The sequence below is a fragment of the Manis javanica genome, chromosome 2 (genome assembly GCF_040802235.1).
Source record: "Manis javanica isolate MJ-LG chromosome 2, MJ_LKY, whole genome shotgun sequence".
NCBI classification, from domain to species: Eukaryota; Metazoa; Chordata; class Mammalia; order Pholidota; family Manidae; genus Manis; species Manis javanica.
The window spans coordinates 17,176,807-17,195,350 of record NC_133157.1 but is presented as its reverse complement, the minus strand read 5'-3'; the positions used below and the strand labels follow the sequence as shown (position 1 = coordinate 17,195,350).

The following is an 18,544-nucleotide window of genomic DNA, read 5'->3' as shown; positions in this document are numbered from 1 at the left end:
TACTGATTGTTGGCATGAAGAGAGGAAATGAAGAGGGTAGGGTAGGAATGTAAATAAAGGAAATTTTGGGGATTTCATCTAATATATAATTATAATATCCATGGCAGCGTCCCTGGCTGCTTCCGTAATGTGCTGCCCAGGCTGTGCCTGGGCAGAAGAAGCAGGAGTGACCTGGGGGTTATCCAGAGCACGGCAATGCTTCATCCAAGTCTCCAAGTCCCCTGGGCTTTTCCGTCTTTGGGCCTGGAGCCTGGACTTGTTTGCAGCAACATGTGGGAAACAATGAATTAGGTAAGAGCTGGTGATCCTGGGCACTGGGAGTATATCATGGGGAAGATTGGAGGTCTTTGTAGAGACTCATGGTTCAGCTGTTTGTGTGTCCCTGCCAGGACTGCAGAGGCAGGGCAAAGTTCAGAGTTCAGCGGCAGTCAAGTAGATTTTGGTGTCGAGACTGAAAATCTGTTTTCCATACTGTTTCTAACTTACCTGGGCATGGACATTTGCACAAAAGATCCCTTTAAACAGCTTCGCCTGCCAGACCCCCAGAGTTTCTACATGTCCAACTCTTCTCAGAATCTAGTGTACTAATTTCAAGTTCAGGTTCTAGAAATAAATTATCTGAGTTCAAACCTGGGTTTCTCCACTTACTAGCTTGAGCTGTGGTCAAGTTATCTAAACTCTCCGTGCCTTAGTACCCTGATCTGTTGGAAAAGAATGATAGTAACTGCCTTACAGAGTTGTTTTGATGATTATATTAGATAAGATTAATGATAGATACATAGATAGATAAACAGAGAGACAGACATAGAAACCCAGAGATAGAGAGAGAGATATATGGTCGTAGCCCACAGCCTGACACACAGTAGATGACTCCTGAATGCTCGAGAAAATGAGTTAGAGGTTGTAAGTGAGCAAAGGGGATAAGTCAGTGTCTACAGATTTTTGCATGGACTTGGAAATTCATTCTAATCGTTCAACAACTGTTCATTGGATTCTTTACTGGGCATTAAGCACTGTTCTAGGCACCAGGGATATAGGATGAAAAAGGCAGGCACAGACCCTGCTCTAGGCAGCTGACATTCTAGTGAACAAGACAGACAGCGAACAAGTCAACAGATGCTACATCATTACAACTTTAGCAAGTACCGTGGCTTTGTGTGTGGCAGGTGGGATCTACCATAGAGGATGTGGACGAGGAGGGCCTCTCTAAGGAGATGCCACTTAATCATGGACCTGAAGGAAAACAAGGAAGCAGTCATGGGCAGAGCTGGGTGGAGGTCATTCTGGAGAAAGGGAAGAGTAGAAGCCAAGGAAGGAGAAGGAAGGGGCTGGCACCTATAGCAAGTGTGCCTGGGGAGTGATGAGCAACGGGACCAGTGTCAGAGATGAAGACTTAACTTGGCCCTCATGCAGGAAAGGTGTGGACACAGCAGTGCTGACGGTGGTGACCCCAGGCACAAGTGGTTAGGGAACAGTCACAATGGTGGGCACTCATCTTCCCGCCCCTCGGGAAGTACTGACAGCTAGATGCTCCCTTGTGCTCTTTACATGTGTCAGTTCACAGAATCCTCACAATGTTATGGAACTGGTCCTCTTATGATCCCATTTCACAGATGAAAAAACTGAAATTCAGAGAGGTTAAGAAGTTTGCCACAGGCCACACAGTGGGTAGTGTAGGGGCAATGGCAAAGCTCACCTCTGTCTGATTTCAAAGGTCTGATTTAAAAATATTTATATGTGGTGGAGGGTGGAAAGGAGAATGTGGATTCACAATGTCTACTGCCTCCTGTTGCCCTTTCTGGTTCTGCCCTTTGACAAACAGAATGATCATGATTGCCTTTCTTCATGTGCGGACCACCTTGTGAAAAATCCAAAGCATGTTCTCCTCTGACATCCAGTTTAGTCTTTACAACAACTTGCAGAGGTATAAATAATTATCTCCATTTTATGGATGAGGTGAATTAGCTCCATTTCACAGAGGAGAGTGACGAGGTGTAAAGTATATTCCCTGGGGATCTGCAGGCTGCCACCTGGGTCTTCCCGTCTGTGTTCTTTCCTTGGAAGTGGACAAGAACAGAGACATAATGTGGGGTACAGGGGAGGGTGGGCAGAGCCAGTTTGGGTATGGATCTCAGCTCCAGCTCTTCCTGGCATGTGACTTTAGGCCAAAAGTTGACTCCTTTAAGCCCCAGTTCTCCCATCTGTGAAACAGGAAATGATGATGATGGCATCTGGTCCACAGGGTTATGGTGAGGATTAAATAAAACAGCACACGTGACATCCTTAGCATGGTTCCTGGCACATAGCAGATGCTCAATAAACTATCATTATCACTACTATTTCCATTATCCAGGAAGAACTGGGGGCGCTGAGAATCAGGACTTTGTGAGGAGTCTCCATCGACACCTCAGTAAGCAAGTCTTACAGCACCAAGATTAACCTTTCCATTTCACAGATGAGAACATCAAGGCCAGAGGAGAGGCAGGAACTGGCCCCAGGTCTCGCTGGGAGCAAGTGTGGGAATGGCTGACTGCTGAGACCTCAGGCTTTCTTCGCAATGCTTCCCCTTCAGAACCATGGTGTTCTTTTCCTTCCTCTCCTCCACCTCCACCCACCCCTGCATCCCCCCCGCCGCCTCCCTCCCCAGCCTCTGGGCCCACCATGGATGTTGGCACGTGGTTGTAGTACCCAGGCTCCCTGGCATTCCTTTCACAGAGCTGAGGCCAGGGAGGTGAAGGTAGGCCTGAGGCAAGCCTCTGAGTGTGTGGGAATGAGCCCCCCACCCCAGGAATCGGGCCTGGCTGTTGCTGCTTGTTTGCTCAGGACCCTTTGGCAGTCGTCCACGATCAGAGAGAGGTAAGGCAGCCAAGACAAGACAGACACTAATTACCTTGGGTAGTAGGAAATTGGGGAGTGGCAATAAGAAGGGTGTCTAGGCCTGTGGCCAGGCAGGGGCAGGGACTGCGGATGCCCAGCGTGGCCCGACTCAGCCACTCTGAGTAGATATTCCTGCTCAGGGTCAGCTCCGGGCTCCAGCAACCCAAGGGGACGGGAGCTGCTGCACTGGCAGACCTTTCGGGGACCCCCTCTCTGCTGCTCTTTGTTTGTTTTCATTCAAAGGCAAAACAAATGAAGCAAACAAGGAAATTCAATTTAAACAGGGCTCAAGAGCTGATGTTTCTGTTTTGTTACACCGGGGTGATCTTAGGACACACTGTTGACTTTCACTCCTTCAACTGGTCTCAGCTGTGTGTTGCTGTATAAAATTACATGGATGGAGGGCCTACCTTCCTAGGTGGGGTAGGGAGAGGAAGTCGGGGTACAGGGGGGGTCAGATTCAGAGGTGGGAACCAAAAGTCAAGAAAAAGGACAGAGAAACTGAGCTATGTACACAGAAAAGAGTCGAACAGATTAGCAAAGAAAAAGGCAAATAAGGAGTGCTTAGTAGAATGGCAGACAGAGAAACACAGCGAACCATGCTGAAAATACATACATAGAGAAAGACTATAAGGCAAGGAGAGATGGACAGAGACACAGAGAGGCACGGTAGGGCAAAATGAAAAGTGAGAGAGGCACAGTAGTCAGAAGGGCACGAGCCCAGGAGGAAGAGGAGAAAAAGGATGAGAAGCAATCCTGCGGCAAAAGTCTGCATCCCCAGAACTCTCATCTAATGCACCTTCATTTTGAAAATACTGAAATTGCAGAGAAAGGAAAGAACATGAAAGTTTAACCCAAGAGGTTGGATGTAACCCTGGACTTCCTGCCTGAGAGATTGGTCCCCCACACCTGTGTCACCCGAATCCTCCCATCTCACCTTCTGGCAGCATGGATGGGGGTTTAGTGCCTGACAGTGCTTCATTAAACCTTGGGGGGTCTACATCATGCTCTTTTTTCATCCTATTTCTCCCCAGAGGATCCTGGATGGTCATTCTTTCCAGGGCTAGTAGGATCCCAACCTGCCTCACAGGCTATAGCTCCTCTAGGCTTGTCCCTGGGAGAAAGAGACACTGATAACTGGCAATTGAGTCAAGGAAAATGAAGCAGGAAGAAGAAAAAAGTAACTAGCATACCCTGCAGGCCTCCTAAATACCAACAGGCCTTCTGGAAGACCCTGTGCATGGAGTTACTCACTTAACGTTCTTCCCTATAGCCTAATGAGACAGGCACGGTTGACAGTTCTCTTTTTCCAGAGGAAGAAAGTGTTACATAGGGCAGTGACAAAAGAAAATTTCCTGCGGTCAGGTTTTGAATATGGGGCAGATCCACGATTTGCACCCAGCTCAGCATGTTCCCAAAGCCTGTGCTCTTTCCATTGCCACACACTGTCTTTTTGGCCCAAGAGGAAGAAAACTAATTTTGGTAAGGCATGAACAAGCAGAAAATGAGAAACTCCAAGAACTGACACTAGAACTATTTTAAAACTTGAGACCGAGTCGGTCAGACTTCAGGAGAGGAGAGCCGCCAATGGGCTATGAGGCTGGTCCAAACAACACCCTGGCTCCTTGTCAGAGCATCCCAGAGCCCAGGGCCATTGACAGAACCGATTTCAAAAGTAAAAATACAGACGTGTTCAGAGTCAGGGATGACAAGCTCATGATAAGCACATTTTCAGCACAGAAGAAGAAAGGATACTCCTACCTCAAGAGAAGGCAAGGAGGTAGGGGGTGCCAGGCAGGGAGGAAAAGAAGAGGCGAGGGGAAATGATGTCACTGCTAAAGGATGTCAGTTGATTTGTCAGCTCTCAGTGTTCATTGCTTTGGGGTTCCATAAAACAGGTCATTGCTCTCTATATAACAGGCCTATTGGGTTCCAGCCTGGCTAATGCCAAGCCCCCAGAACATCACCCAGAGACAGAATTGCTAGCTGTGTCTCAATAAATAGGAACCACCTGCCAGGGCTCTTGCCCCTCTCTACTAGATGCTCTCTCTCCCAACGTTTGGAGAATGGAGGGGAGAAGTTGAAATTAATTATTACAACAAGAGCAAGAGTTTTAACAGCTAATACTTCCAATGCGCCTTCTGGGAGCTCACCAGAAAGTGGGGAGCTTTTGTGCATCAGCTCATCAAATCTTCTTGGGGTCCCAGTGGGCTGGACACTGGTATTATTTGTGTATTCACAGAGGGGGAAATGGAGACCCAGAAAGTTGAAAAGCTCACTTAATTGACGCAGCTGATAAGTCTGGGGAAGAGATCTGAACTCAGATCTGTCTGCCTCCAGTCTATGCCCTGAAAGAGGGACAGAGAAACCAGAAGCAGCCATCAGGAAATCTTTTAAAAACTGTGCTTTCTTCATGTAATCATAGTTTTTAGACTTGGAGAGGACCTTATCGCTCTTAATCTAATCACATACTTGCATTTCATAGATGCAGTGACCCTAAAGCCCAGGGTGTGGGTGTCAGCGCTTAATGATTAAGAGGCTGTAGAGTCATGCTATCAAGATCTAGATCCCAGGTCACCACTTAAGGCCTGAGGCAAATGCTAGGTCTCCCGTGAAGTTAGTCCCGATGTCTCACTGGAAGAGAGCTGATAGCCTGTTGTACTCTGGAGATTCCATTCCTAGAGCTTTTGCCGTCCCCGGTTGATTTTGCCATTCTGTATAAAATAAAATATGGGCCTCAACATCTAAGAGGCAGTGGGTGTCAAAGCTGGGGTCAGATGGCCTGATTTCCCGCTTACAGTGGTATTTCTGAGTTCGGCGCACAAACTCACTGGATGTTACCAATGAGCCTGATATGTGAGATGTTCAGAAGAGCACAGAGGTCCTTAGGAGAGTCATGGTCTTCTAGAGGAAGTGGGGATGGGATGCATCTTGGAGGTGAGGGACACTCACAGACTGTGGAGGGACAAATATTTATTGAGTATATACTTAGCTACTGTGCTAGGGTGTTTCTTGTTTAATTCTCATGTAACTCGGCAACCTAGGTTTTATTATTTCTGTTTTACTGACACTTACAGAAGTAAAGAAACTTACCTAAGGTCACTTAACTAAAAATATCAAAGCCAGATTTGAATCCACAGTCTATGACCTTTCATGCCACCAATAGGGTGTAAGTTACTTGAGGGTGGAAACTCCGTCTTAGTCACATTCATACCTGCATTTCCTAGCACAGCCCTGAGACCTAGGAGATCCTCAGAAAACATCTGCTGAATAAGTAAATGAGTTATGAATGAGTAAATATAAATATGGGTGAATGAAAGAACTGATGAATAAATAAGTGAATGAATAATGGAGTATAAGTGGATGAATAGATAGATGGATGAATGAGATGGATGGATGGACAGATCGATAGAAAGAAGGGATGGGGATGATCGAGTAATTGGGTAGATAGATGGATAACTGAAGAATCTTTGAGTGAATGAGTAAAAAAAATAAAAAAAGAATGAGCTGAGTAACTGGTGAATAATGTTCACCTTGTTAACTGCTGGAAATTTCTAGGTTGGTAAGGGAGGTGGCCTATAGTTTCATAATTAGGCTACATGAAGAGAGTTGGTATCAAGGACTCTATGTTATAGCTTATGATTGTTGCATCCCAATGTGGCCACATTCATTGAGAGGGCAAACAAAAGAAAAATGAGCATCTTTTTCCACTGAGATTAATAGATGGAGTTTCAGAATGCTTTCTTTTGCATATCCAGAAGTTTGGATGCAATGGCTGTATTTTATGAGGGAATGATAATGACACTACTTCTAAGGGACTGGCTGGATCTGTTAATAAAAATTTATATGTATATATATCACATATATACCTTGTATGTATAGATTCTTCAGATGTGCTAAGTTAACATTTTTCAGAGGAGGGATCACAGAATTGAGCAGAGCACGAGGCAGGACCTCCTGTCCTTGCTACCCTGCCACTTCATCCATAGGAGAAATGGTTTTGAGTTTCTGGCCTCCCTGGGCCCTTCAGCACTGATCTTGTATGACCGTGACTCACTGTGGCCACATTTCTCCAATGGACACTCCTAAATCTTAGCAACCCAAGGTGCACACACAGGCTAGCCCATAAAACATTTGGCTGGCCTGGACAGATTACTCATGTCTTGCCTCCCAGACTTAAACTTGGCTTGTCTGCTTCACGCTCCCCACGCACCCAGCATGTCTTACTTGTAGAGGCCGTCGGGCTCCAGACACTTGAAGATGACGGAGTAGATACTGACTTCTGGAACCTCTCCATGGCTTCGACCAGCTGCTACACAAGATGTGCCCAGGCCAGAGAGTAAGTCATCAGCAAAGCTCAGGAATTCTCCTGGAGGGAGACAAAGAAAGATGAGCTCCCCTACTCAGGCCTTGGTGAGCAGACATTCTTGCTGTTGTCCAAACCCACCACATGTCTGGATACCGTTATCAGGAGGACTAGTGGACAGAACAAGCACAGGGTATGAAAATGGCACAGATTAGTATCTAGGCCTGCTGACTCTTTGTTTAAATGTATGCTTGCATTTTCTCAACTGTAAAGTGGGGACACTAACACCTACCTTTACAAGACTGTAGCAAGGTTCAAATGAGGTAAATTATTGTGTGATAAAAATGCATGAAAAAGCAACAAGGGGACAATGCATTCCATCCAGAGTAACACTGTTCTGGTCTTTTAACTGCCATTAACTTCCTCTTGACCTCTTGAGCAAGAAACTTCCTTCTTGGAATTGCATATGCTTGCCTTACATGATGAAGGAGTTGGACTAGGGATGTAAAATAGGTTTCATGTCACACGGTCGCTCTTATGTGCTGATACTAGATCCATGGAGTGTTCTGTTGAGATGGACAAAGACCTGTTCCATCTAAGTGGGAAAGAGACTTCCATGACTGATTAGTGATGAAGGTCATGGGCAGGAAGGAACAGTGGAAGAACAAGCACTCTGAACTTCATGATCTCTAAAGTCAATCCAGCCATCAGGTTTTAGGAAGCAGCTGAAGTTCACTGGAAATAGGATAAGCAAGAAGACCAGACAGAATGACTGAACCTTTGAAATCTTGGGATCTAGCCTTAGCTCTGTTAAGAATTTGCTAGATAGTTTTGGACAACTAAATTCCCACCGACATGCCTTAGTTTTCTCCTATGGAAAGTGAAGGTGCTCAAATCACATGTGCACAAATATTAAGTCATGAGGATAAACATTACAGTACTATTTAAACTAGCAATAATTTAGAATGATTAAATGTTCAATGACATAGAAATAGCAATATCAATTATCATGTAATGTTGCCAAGGAATATTTTCTAACCATTTAAATAATATTGTGGAAGAATATGCAGTTACATGAAAGGATATGCATGACATAGTAAGTTTAAACACAGGTTACCCTATTACAGAATAATCTCATTTGTGGTGGAAATTTCACAAATATATCTAGTTTTACAAGTATATCTAAGGAGTAGGAAGAAAATATAGCAAATGTGTAATAGTGACTTTATAAGGAAAATGAGATAATGGGTACTTTTCTCTCTTATTTTTGCTTATCTCTATTTTTTAAATGATCTACAATGAATATTTGTTTCTTTTGTAACAAGGGGAAAAAAAAGTCAATGAAATTTATTTAAAAATAGATAAAGTAAATGAGCCAGACTAAATAGCCTCTAAATTTCCTTCCAATTCTAAAATTGGGTGACTGAGGAGCAAATAGGCAATGAGGTATATTTTATACACAATATGAAATTATATGAGGCTTCCCATCTGTTGTTTCCTTGTTCTCATTCATGCCTGACATGGAGTGCCTCACACTCTACTCGCTTGTATTCTCAGTAATAAACAAGAGGAGGACATTTGTTCAACAATATCCTCTTTATTTGGGATTAGGGACAACCCAGTATAACAGAACCAGCATAGAACAGTAACGTTGGCTGAGTATCTGAGAAGACTGAGACCCAGAGAAGCCTCATGGCACTTCTTTACCATTCATCGCAAGTGTATCACGTAACACCTGTCTAATCTGAACTGTCTGGATGGTCTCGATGACCTCAGTTCTCTAAGTGCATATGTCCCTACGGTCCAATACAGCAGAGCTGATGAATAGTGTGTTTTGTTTTCCACTTTTTATAAAGACAACATACACAATTCATAGACTTGATGTAGGGATGCCAGAGCAAGTGTCTGAATCGGGTTAATGTCAGTGGCAAGCAAGTCAGTGGCTACTGCCAGACAGACTTGGGACTGAAGTTTACACCATTTATGCAAGTGCCGTAGCCTCTCAGGGTCTCAGTTTTACTTTCTGTAGAAAGGGGTCAAGAACTCCTTTATGTGTTTGGAGTCTAGAAAGAAAGGCTGAGTCTAGGAAGAAATTCTTTGTCTAGAACCAGAGGTTCTGCTGCAAAATGACTAGGAATGAAGCCTTGTTAACACCGCAGGTTTTGGTATCCAGTTCTTCTGTAGGCCTCTGAAGTCAGCTTCTTCCACAGTAAAACCATAAACCAATAATGCATCTCTTCCAATAGGTACCAAAGTGAAGCAATGTATGGGGGAAAATGGAGAAAAGGGAAGAAAACATGTGCGTATTCGCTGGATGCAGAGAGGGCTTTGTTCCTCTTGGCTTCCCAGGATTCCGAGTCTGGCTGCTCACATTTGTTTTCTTTGAACTTGGATCCATGTCTGTCTGCTTTTCAATTTGTTTCCAGATAGCCATTGAAAGAGTTGGCTCTTCATGAGGGAATTCAGTATGCCTGCAGCCTGTATTAATTGCCTGTCTTCAAGCCAAAAGATGGTTGACATTTATTTTCAAATGAGCATAGCCTTCCAGATATTTCCATGCATTTCAGAATAATTTAGACCATGGATAAAAGCCCCATAAACACATCAGGTAGGTAAGATTGGCACAGAGTTCTGAGGTGTATAGTTTAGTTCAGGTGAAGTAATTGGGTAACATGGCCTATATAACTAGTTATATAAAGGACATGAGAAGGATATTTAGTGCCCAGTTCTACTTGGGACTATATATACACGATGACCTTCAAATGAAAAGGATTGAAAAGAAGGAAACTGACATTTAGTACTAACTTTTCTCTTTTCCACTTAATCCTCACGATGTTCAATCCTAATGAGATAAATGTTAGTGTCTCTGTTGTAAAGCTCAGGTTAAGCTCACAAATATACCAAGAACAGAGCTGAGATTTGAACCCATATCCTAACTCCAAAGCCATACCTTTTCTTTTATACTATGCTGCCTCCTAGAGAAAATTTTAAAGTGATAGTGTTAGAAAGTGAGCTTTCTCAATTATGCTCAATTTGCGATTGAATTCATACGAATCTCTTAGCTCTATGGGTTTGGGGAATAAAACAATAAAAAGCAATGGTCCCTGACCTTCTACAGTTTGTAATCTGACAATAGGAAGGTTAGTTTAGTACAAGAACCGATCAGTAAGGTCAATTGTAAGATTGCTTTTCTTGGTACTCTCTTCCAGAAGGTTTAAATGCATCCTAGATGGAGACAGATGACTGAGGTGACCCCTCACTGTCCCTCACCTAACAGAGGTGACTAATAAAAGTGGTGGTGGGGGACTCTATGCACAAAGTGCAACACATGTACTGTGGTTCTGCAATGCCAAACTCCACACCTGCTGGAGGTACAATTGAGCAGACAGTAATACAATGCAGTGGTTCAGTGTTTGGGCTCTGAATTTACAGTGCCTAGGATTAAATCCTGCACACCCCCACTTACAGCTTGCCTTGGACAGGTTCCTTGACTCTCCACATCTATGTTCTCATATATAAAATGGGTATAATAATAGTATGTAACTTGCAGTGTTGTGACTATCATATTAAATATTGTGTGTACAGCTTACAAACCAGTTAGCACAATGTCTAGTATACAGTAAGAGCTCAAAAAGTCTATCTTTATTATTATTGTTATTACTGTCATAACAGAGAAGGACCCTTAGAGATTATTTTTTATCCAAATGCTCCTTTTTGCAGGTGACAAAACTGAAGCCCAGGTAAGGGAAGTGGCATGGCCATGACCATTGCCATACACAAAGTGGGAAGTAGGCTTGAGGCAAAAACTTGACCTCTTGACCCCTTCAGCTTATGAGAAAATTCATATCAGCTGGCCGATGAGATAAAACCACGGAGACTTGAAGAGTTCCCAAAGCTGTCTGTCCCAAGAGCCCTTGCTCCTCCATTTCTGACCATGAATGTGAGCTGTATTTACTGGGCATTTACTGTGGGCCTGGCACTGGGCTAGGCATGAGTCCCATCCTGCCATCTTCTTAAGCCTGGGATCTCTGAGAAAGCTAGGAAGCCCAGGAGAGACAGGAGAAGTTCAATAGGTTTCCAATATGCAATACAGTCTAACAGTGGTTTGCAAAGTAGAGTACTTGGAAGTCCAGGAGTCAGAAGCAATGGCAAACGTGGTGGGGGCTGACGTTTATACCCTCTGTACCCACACAGAACTGCAGTCAGGGCAACGCCAGCGTGATCTGTTTGAGATACGGATGGTCCATGTTTCATTTAGGTTGAAAAAAAAAACGTTTTAAAACCTTTGGCTTAAAAGTTTTACTGCTTAAAATGTGTTTAAATCCTAAATCCCTGCCCTATCCCCCGACAGACATACAGAAGCCCAGGAATGTTGCCCCCCATTCAAGGGTTCACAGCCACTCTGATGCAGAGTCCAAAATCAAACTGAGTTCTTCGACCTCTGAGCTACACGTGCATTCTGCTAGGACACTCCCCCCGGACCACCTCTGTCCCCTCCTCCGTGCGACACTGTCATGGCCACGTGGCAGAACCCTCCCAGCCCCAAGTCGCCGCCGCCACTGCGCCTGTGCCTGTCCAAGACTCGAACATTCTTTCTCTGTTTTTCTTTCCTTGAAAACAGATAGGGAGTTGGGAGCTGCTGTACAGGAATGTGCCTGTTCCCCATTATGGCTCTTCTGGGGCTGTAACCCGAGTGGGCTCGGCCCAGACCCCCACACATTTCTTTATTCACTCAGCCTCCAGCCTTGCTCTCATTACTATGTGCAGGAAAGGTCGATCTCGGTTCTGCTGAAGCCTCAGAACCAACCCAACAAAGCACAGAGCGACTGTTCTGGAGGCCCCTCCCGGACCCGGTTCTCTCCCCCTCCTCTTTCGTCGTCACCCTCGGTGATCCCTTTCCTCCTCAGGTTCCCTCTCCCTCACTCTCTCCCTCACCCTCTCGCTTTGGATTGAGTCGAGGTCACAGTCAAAGCTGGCCACATGAGCAAATTGGAAACAGGTTGGGAGAAAAGCAGCCGAGAAATTCCAAAATGGAAAGGGCGGGAGCAGCGAGTTATTATTTAGCCCAGGTGGGGAGAAGGGTCCCTGCTCAGGACCCCACACTCTTCAGGAAACACCCAGGGGACTTAGAGGCCCCTCATTCCTGGCCCCTCTCTAACCTGTAGACGCTCTGTGTGGTGGTTTGCGGGGCAGAGCAAGGCTCTGTGTGCCCCCACCTTTTCTTTACTTGGGCAAATGCAGACATGCACTGTGAGACCTTGTCAGGGACCAAGTGCATGGATGAGGACCTCTTGCCTGTCTGCTGCAGTTGTTTCATTCCATCCAAAACAGGATGCTGTTTTGAATCTGACAATCCATTGTGTGACAGTTCTCACTGTCATTACAACAGCAGTATGAGGTACGGGAAAGAGAGTAAGTCTGGGGCAGATGAGACCTGGCTTTGAAGCCAGGCTCCGCCGTCTCTGAACTGTATCACCTAGGGATGGACGGTTAAACTCACAGAGACTGCTTCTTCATCCAGAAAGTAGGTGATCCTCCGAGGACTGGGCCGGAGTGAATGAGACACGGGGCATGCCTGCTCTATGGCGGGTTTATAGTGCCTGCACCTCCCCACCCTCGCTACCTCACCCCCAGCAGGTGTCATCGACTTGTCCGGTGGTAAGATTTTACTGGTGAAAATCAGCCACTCTTAGATATATTACATAATACCTAACTTCCTAGAACTTTCCCTTTTTTTTTTTTTTTGCAAAAGGAAGTACTTTTAAAAAGGAAGAAGGAAGGCAAGAGGCAAAGAGGGAAATGAAATGTCTATTTAGCTCTTATTATATGGCATCAAAAATGCATGACATTTTTACTTATATTGTCTTGATAAAGCATTCAAAACAACCCTGTCTTGATTAATATTCAAAATGAGCTAATGAGTCAGGTGAACTGTGCTTTTACCAATGAGGGGATGGTTCAAGGAAGGGTAAATGACTTGCCTAAAAAGAGCCACCTAGGAGTGGTGGGGTAAAGGCTACAAGAGGGCAACTGGGATTCAAAGTCTGCGCTTTTCCTAGTACACATCTGCCTATAGACTGTGAGATGTTTTCTGCAGAAGTGTATTTTGGTCACCTCTCTGTCACCAGTACCCAACATAGGGCTGGCCATGCAGATATTTGTGGAATTCTGTGAAACCAAACTTCAGTGTTTAAAGCTGGATCTACCCCCATCTTCCCAATACCAGCCCCAGAAGGAACATGTTTTGGGGGCAGCCAGGCTGCCTCCAATGTGACCTCCTTCAGGCATGTATAGGACCCCATGATACAGGAGAGAAGGGGCTGCCAAAAAAATAAGGGTTCTAAAAAAGGCAATGGTGGTCTAGCAAGCATCTGCTGAGGGCTCCTATATGTCAGGCACTCTGTGAAGGGACTTTGGGCTCAGCCTCATACCCATCCTCAGATGGACATTTGTGGGCTTGACTTGCTCTAAACCCATGCATCCTTCTACTAATAGCACCCCAGTTTTCCACTGGGAAACCAGTTCTCCTCCAGTTTCAATCTATATGATTTAGGTGGAGCTCAGGTCTCCTGCCTCCGCTAGAGATGGGTATGTGTTCAATGGCCTGATATTCCAATGTCAGAGGCCAAAAAGGGATGAATAAGTGATCCAGGCCCCTCAATCAGACTAACTCCTGGGACAATGATGGAGTCCTGATGACATCAACTGAAGCCCTGGATCATTTGTGTCTGAAGCTAGCTGTACCCTTGGATATTTCAAATAGATGAGTCAGTATTTTCCCTTTGCTACTGAAGTAGTTTCCATTTGGTTTCTGTAACTTGCAAGCAGGAGTCCTACCAGATACAAATCCTCTGAGGTAGGTTTTATGATTGCCATTTTACGAATGAAAAAAAAAAAAGGTTCACAGGTCTTAAGCAAGATGTCTAAGGCCACACTCCATCTACACAACAAGGCTGGACTTTAAATATAGAAGTGTTGGACTCCAAAACCTGAACCTTTCCCATGATAAAACACTGCCTAGAGTGAGGGATACAAAAATTCTATTATTCAACAAAACACTGAGTATTTCTAAGTCCTGCTTCCTCTAGCCTTGTCTTCTGACCTTATTGCTTGTGCTTCCCCCTCACTCACTCACTCACTCACTCCAGCCTGGGTGGCATTTTTCCTCTTCCTCTAATACTCCAACATGTTCCTACCACAGGGACTTTGTACCTGTGGTCTCCACAAATCTTTGCATGGCTTACTGCCTCTCATTACCAGATTGCTACTAAAATGTCACTTCCTCAGAAAGGCCTTCTCCAGCTACTCAATCTAACCTAATCACTCTCCTCTATCCCTTTCTGCTACTCTATTTCTTCTCATAAAATTTATTGATCTCTCTCGTATATGGATGAATTACTGTATTGTGAATATCCCACTGTAAGCCCCGTGGAGAAGGAGTTTGTTTACTTAGCACAGTGCCTGTACACAGCAGGTCCTCCATAAATATTTGTCTAGGGAGTGAATATATTTACTGTGTACTGTAAACTGAGCTGATGTCTGGGAACAGAACATGAAGAAGAATGTCTTACTTTGCATTTCCTGGAAAGCAGAGCCTGAGAGAGGCGATTGGGCACAGATGGTTTATTTGGGAGGAGATTCCAAGAAGCAGGCGTCGGGTAAAGGAAAGAATGAGATAGGGAAGAGGAAAAGTCAATATAGAGGGGCGGCACCAAGTTTGCTGCCACGAGCAGCGGGGTGTTATTTTACAGGGACCTTCTAAGAAGTGAATGGTATGTCTCCCAGAATTGTTTGGCTCAAAGTTGGGGAGCTGGAGAACAAACTCCCCGGGTCCTGATGACCACTGGTTGAGAGCATCCCTTGGGAGTGTGAATTTCCCCATACACATGTTTTGGCTGTGCTTGCACTGGGCCTAGGAAGCCTCATCAGTCTTGCCCAAAGTCCCCGGGCAGGAAGTGGAAGCATGTGTTTGAAGTCATTGGCAGCACAAGGTGAGCCTGGGTGTGGACGGAACTGCCACTACAGTTGCTGTCGAAATAGCCATGGGCCAGACGATTCCGCCTGGTCCCTGAGGTGTCTGCTACAAAAGACCCAATCTCTGCCTCTGAGGAATTTATAGAAAGAGCCACTGCTGTGCCTTCCTCACTGAGGCCTAGGACAGGCCTCCTGTGAGCCCCACTGTTGAAACGGTTCACAAACAGTTTCCGAACACCCACTGGGGACCAGGAAAAGGACTACTTAGAGCAGACACAGTGCTGAGCTGCGTGGGCAAGGCCCCTTTCCTGCCATGCTCACAGCTTAGCAAGGCAGAATTGCAACAGTTGTTGCTTTTATGAGTGACCCAGCAAAGAGCCTTGCAACGTATTATCAATAATAATATTAACCTCAGCACTAATATGCACTTGGCTAATAAAGCTTGCCCTTTTCTACAGTCGTACAAGTTAAGGCCATAAGAGCCCTCGTCATCCCCACCGGCTTGAGGACAAATGATGCTAATACATTTGGCTGGAGTGGGTATTGCTAACGTGTGGGGAGAGCTGGTCTGGAGATGGGACTGCAGAGGACACGGCAGGTGGAGGGAAAGCCAGGGCCACCCTGCCGTTTTTCTTTAAGGACAACAGTGTGTGTTTACTGCCGTCTCAGCCTCATCCACAGAGGTTTTCTTTTCTTTTTTAAATTGCATGTCTGAATGTTACACTACTGTCAAGTGGAAAGAATCAACTGCACAAAATGTGCTTCTCATCAGTCTCCATTCCTCCAGCACTTCCAGCGTTCTCTGGGCTGAATGCTTCATTCAGCGTCTCCCTCTCTGTGCAGAGGGGCAGAACCTTTATGTGCTGATGGGGGGGGGAGCTAAAAGCCCCTTCAACTACAACTGTGATGAAATAGCACGTCATCTGGCAGCGCTGGGATTATTATTCTCCTTTTGTCAAGAAGAGAAGAGAGGCTCAGAGAGTTAGGGCAAGCTTCCCAACCACACAGCTACTACACAGGGGGCCGAGGACTTGAACCCAGGTTGATTCACTTCCAGAGTCTGTGGTTTCTCTACCACAACACGCACTTCCTAATTGTTCTGTCTCTGTGGGCCTCAGTCTCCTTGCCTTGGAAATGAGGATGTTATTCTGTGTCTGCTCTGTAAGGGAGTCATGAGGAGCAAATTAAGTTAAGCCCATAAAATAGATATAAAAGTGCTTTATAATCCACAAGACTTAATGCACATGTCAGGGATTGCTGTTGTGGGGAATCTGCAGAGTGCCAGGTAAGATGATGAAAATGTCAGAGGGGTGCTTCTGGAGTTGGAAGGAGGGAGAGGAGGCCATCCTTTGGGAGGGATGGAGGGATGTCAGTATTCAGCTCTAAGAACATACCATTTGATTACTAAACTGTGAGCTCCATGAGTTCAGGAGCAGACTGGGGGGCAGTCTGGGGGAAACAGTCGCCATTCATTCAGGATCCACTGAATGCATTGGGGAGAGGGGAGGCTGGAGGGGAAGGCAACTAATGACTCAGCCAAGGATTTGTAAACGTGTTGAGACAACTCATGCTCAGCCTTTAAGTTTTTGCTCATACTCAGTATCTTTCCAGAAGCTCTCCTTAGCCATCAATCCATTCAACAGGGGCTTGCAGTACTTCCTCTGGGCTTACAATACCCTGTTTTCCTCAGTGTGGTCCTTAGCCCATTGTCTTGCAGTCACCTACTCAGTGTCTCCCTTCCCTGTGGACTTGGGGTCTTCCAAAAAGAGATCTGGCCTGTCTTATGCACCCTCTGTGTCCTTTGTCTGGGTGTGTGGAGTGAGCAAGTCCATGAATGAGCACGGTTTCCTTCCCGACTGGAAGGAGATTCAAGAGGGGAGGGGTGGGCTGGGGTTTCCTTGTGCACCGACCTTTGGATTGTGTCAGAAGGAGCAATTCCATGAGGCCAGCAGATCTTGTGTAAAGGAGCCCTGAACTAGAGTCAGAGGCCGTGAGCTGTGTCCTTGCCTCCCTGTGAGACTCACAAACCAGGTTACCTCTCTCTGCTGAAGCAAATGGCCATGATAGAAAGAAAGTGCAGCAAGTACTCTCCCAGCCCGACTTGACTGTACAGAATTCAACCCTCTTTGTTTTCCTCTCTTTACCTGTCATGTTGCCTCTTCATTCTTAGCCTCCCTGGGCCCTCTGTGTGGCTGCCAGACCCCCACGTCCCAGGAAAGGGAATGCCCCTCGTTGACATTATTGTTTCTGGATCTCTGCCCGACCCTGGCACTTCTGCCAGCCAAACCCTCTGCTGTACCAGCTCAGCATCCACACTGGCTGCCCTTGACTCTTGTCTCTGCCGTGAGGACTGCCTTTCTCTTTCGGCAGCCCTCTCCATGCCTAAAGCCCTTTATAGGCAGGAGTGCACACCCCCATCTCCTCGTCACTCAGTGAGGTGGGCAAGACCAACTGCAAGTGAACACTCCCATTTTATAGAAGGGAAAACTGAAGCTCAGGAAGGAATGTGTCTGCCGGAAGACACACTGGGGATGAATCACGTGTTTCCTGACTCTTGATCCAGTGCTTCAGCAGCTGTACCACATGCTCCTGGCTCCTCACCCAGATTGCGAGCCCAGCCACAAGGAATACAGCCTCACAGCCACACCCTGAAGTGCCTACACCCCCCACGACTGACCTCTGCACACTTCTGCTGATTTAGACAATTGCAGCTACCAAGACATCAGTATGAAATTCCCTTTGGGGAGGGAAACAGCAGAAAGGGCAATATTGTGCTCAGTTCTGGGCTTAAATCCTGGCTTTACTAAATGATTTCTCTAAGTAACTACTTCTTCTCTCTAAGCCACATTTTCTTCACCTGTAAAATGAATGTGAAAATGCCTCTACCTCAACGGAACCAGTGGAATCATACTAAGAACTAATTTAGATAAATGCATGCAAAACACTTAGCACAGTGCCTGGCACATGATAAACATCCAATAGGTGGCAGCTTCACTGTTGCTATTACTTTCATAATGAAAAATACCAATTTACAAAACATTTCATATGGAATAAATTGGAGAAATTCAACAATCCAGGGAAAGTGCATTTCCTCAGGAGTTTAGCACCTCTTGCTCCTTGAAAACCAGAACTGTCCAAACTATGTGCCAGAGATTAAAAACTGCTGGATGAACAAGCTTCCCTTTTCTAAATATGACCTCAAAGCCTTCGGTAGGCAGAGAGCTGCTTTATCTTCAAAGATAAGGGGGACTCTGTCTTTCTTCTTCCCTCCTAGGGTGGGACCAAGCTTGAAATACAAATCTGATCAGGACCCTCCAAAAGTAGCCCCTAGGCACCCCATCAAGGCACCAGGGAGGACAGAATGGGACCCTGAAGCCATTCCTTCCC

The 18,544-nt window shown here is 45.6% G+C and overlaps 1 protein-coding gene across 7 annotated transcripts in view; it reads right to left on the bottom strand.

Moving 5' to 3' along the window:
- ASTN2 (astrotactin 2) overlaps nt 1-18,544 on the bottom strand; it is an 836,776-nt gene that overhangs the window by 50,782 nt on the left and 767,450 nt on the right. For all 7 annotated transcript variants that reach the window (XM_073225555.1, XM_073225566.1, XM_073225572.1 and 4 more), the window contains one exon: nt 7,105-7,246. In XM_073225555.1, the coding sequence (XP_073081656.1) occupies nt 7,105-7,246 (142 nt within the window). The remainder of the gene's footprint in view (nt 1-7,104; nt 7,247-18,544) is intronic.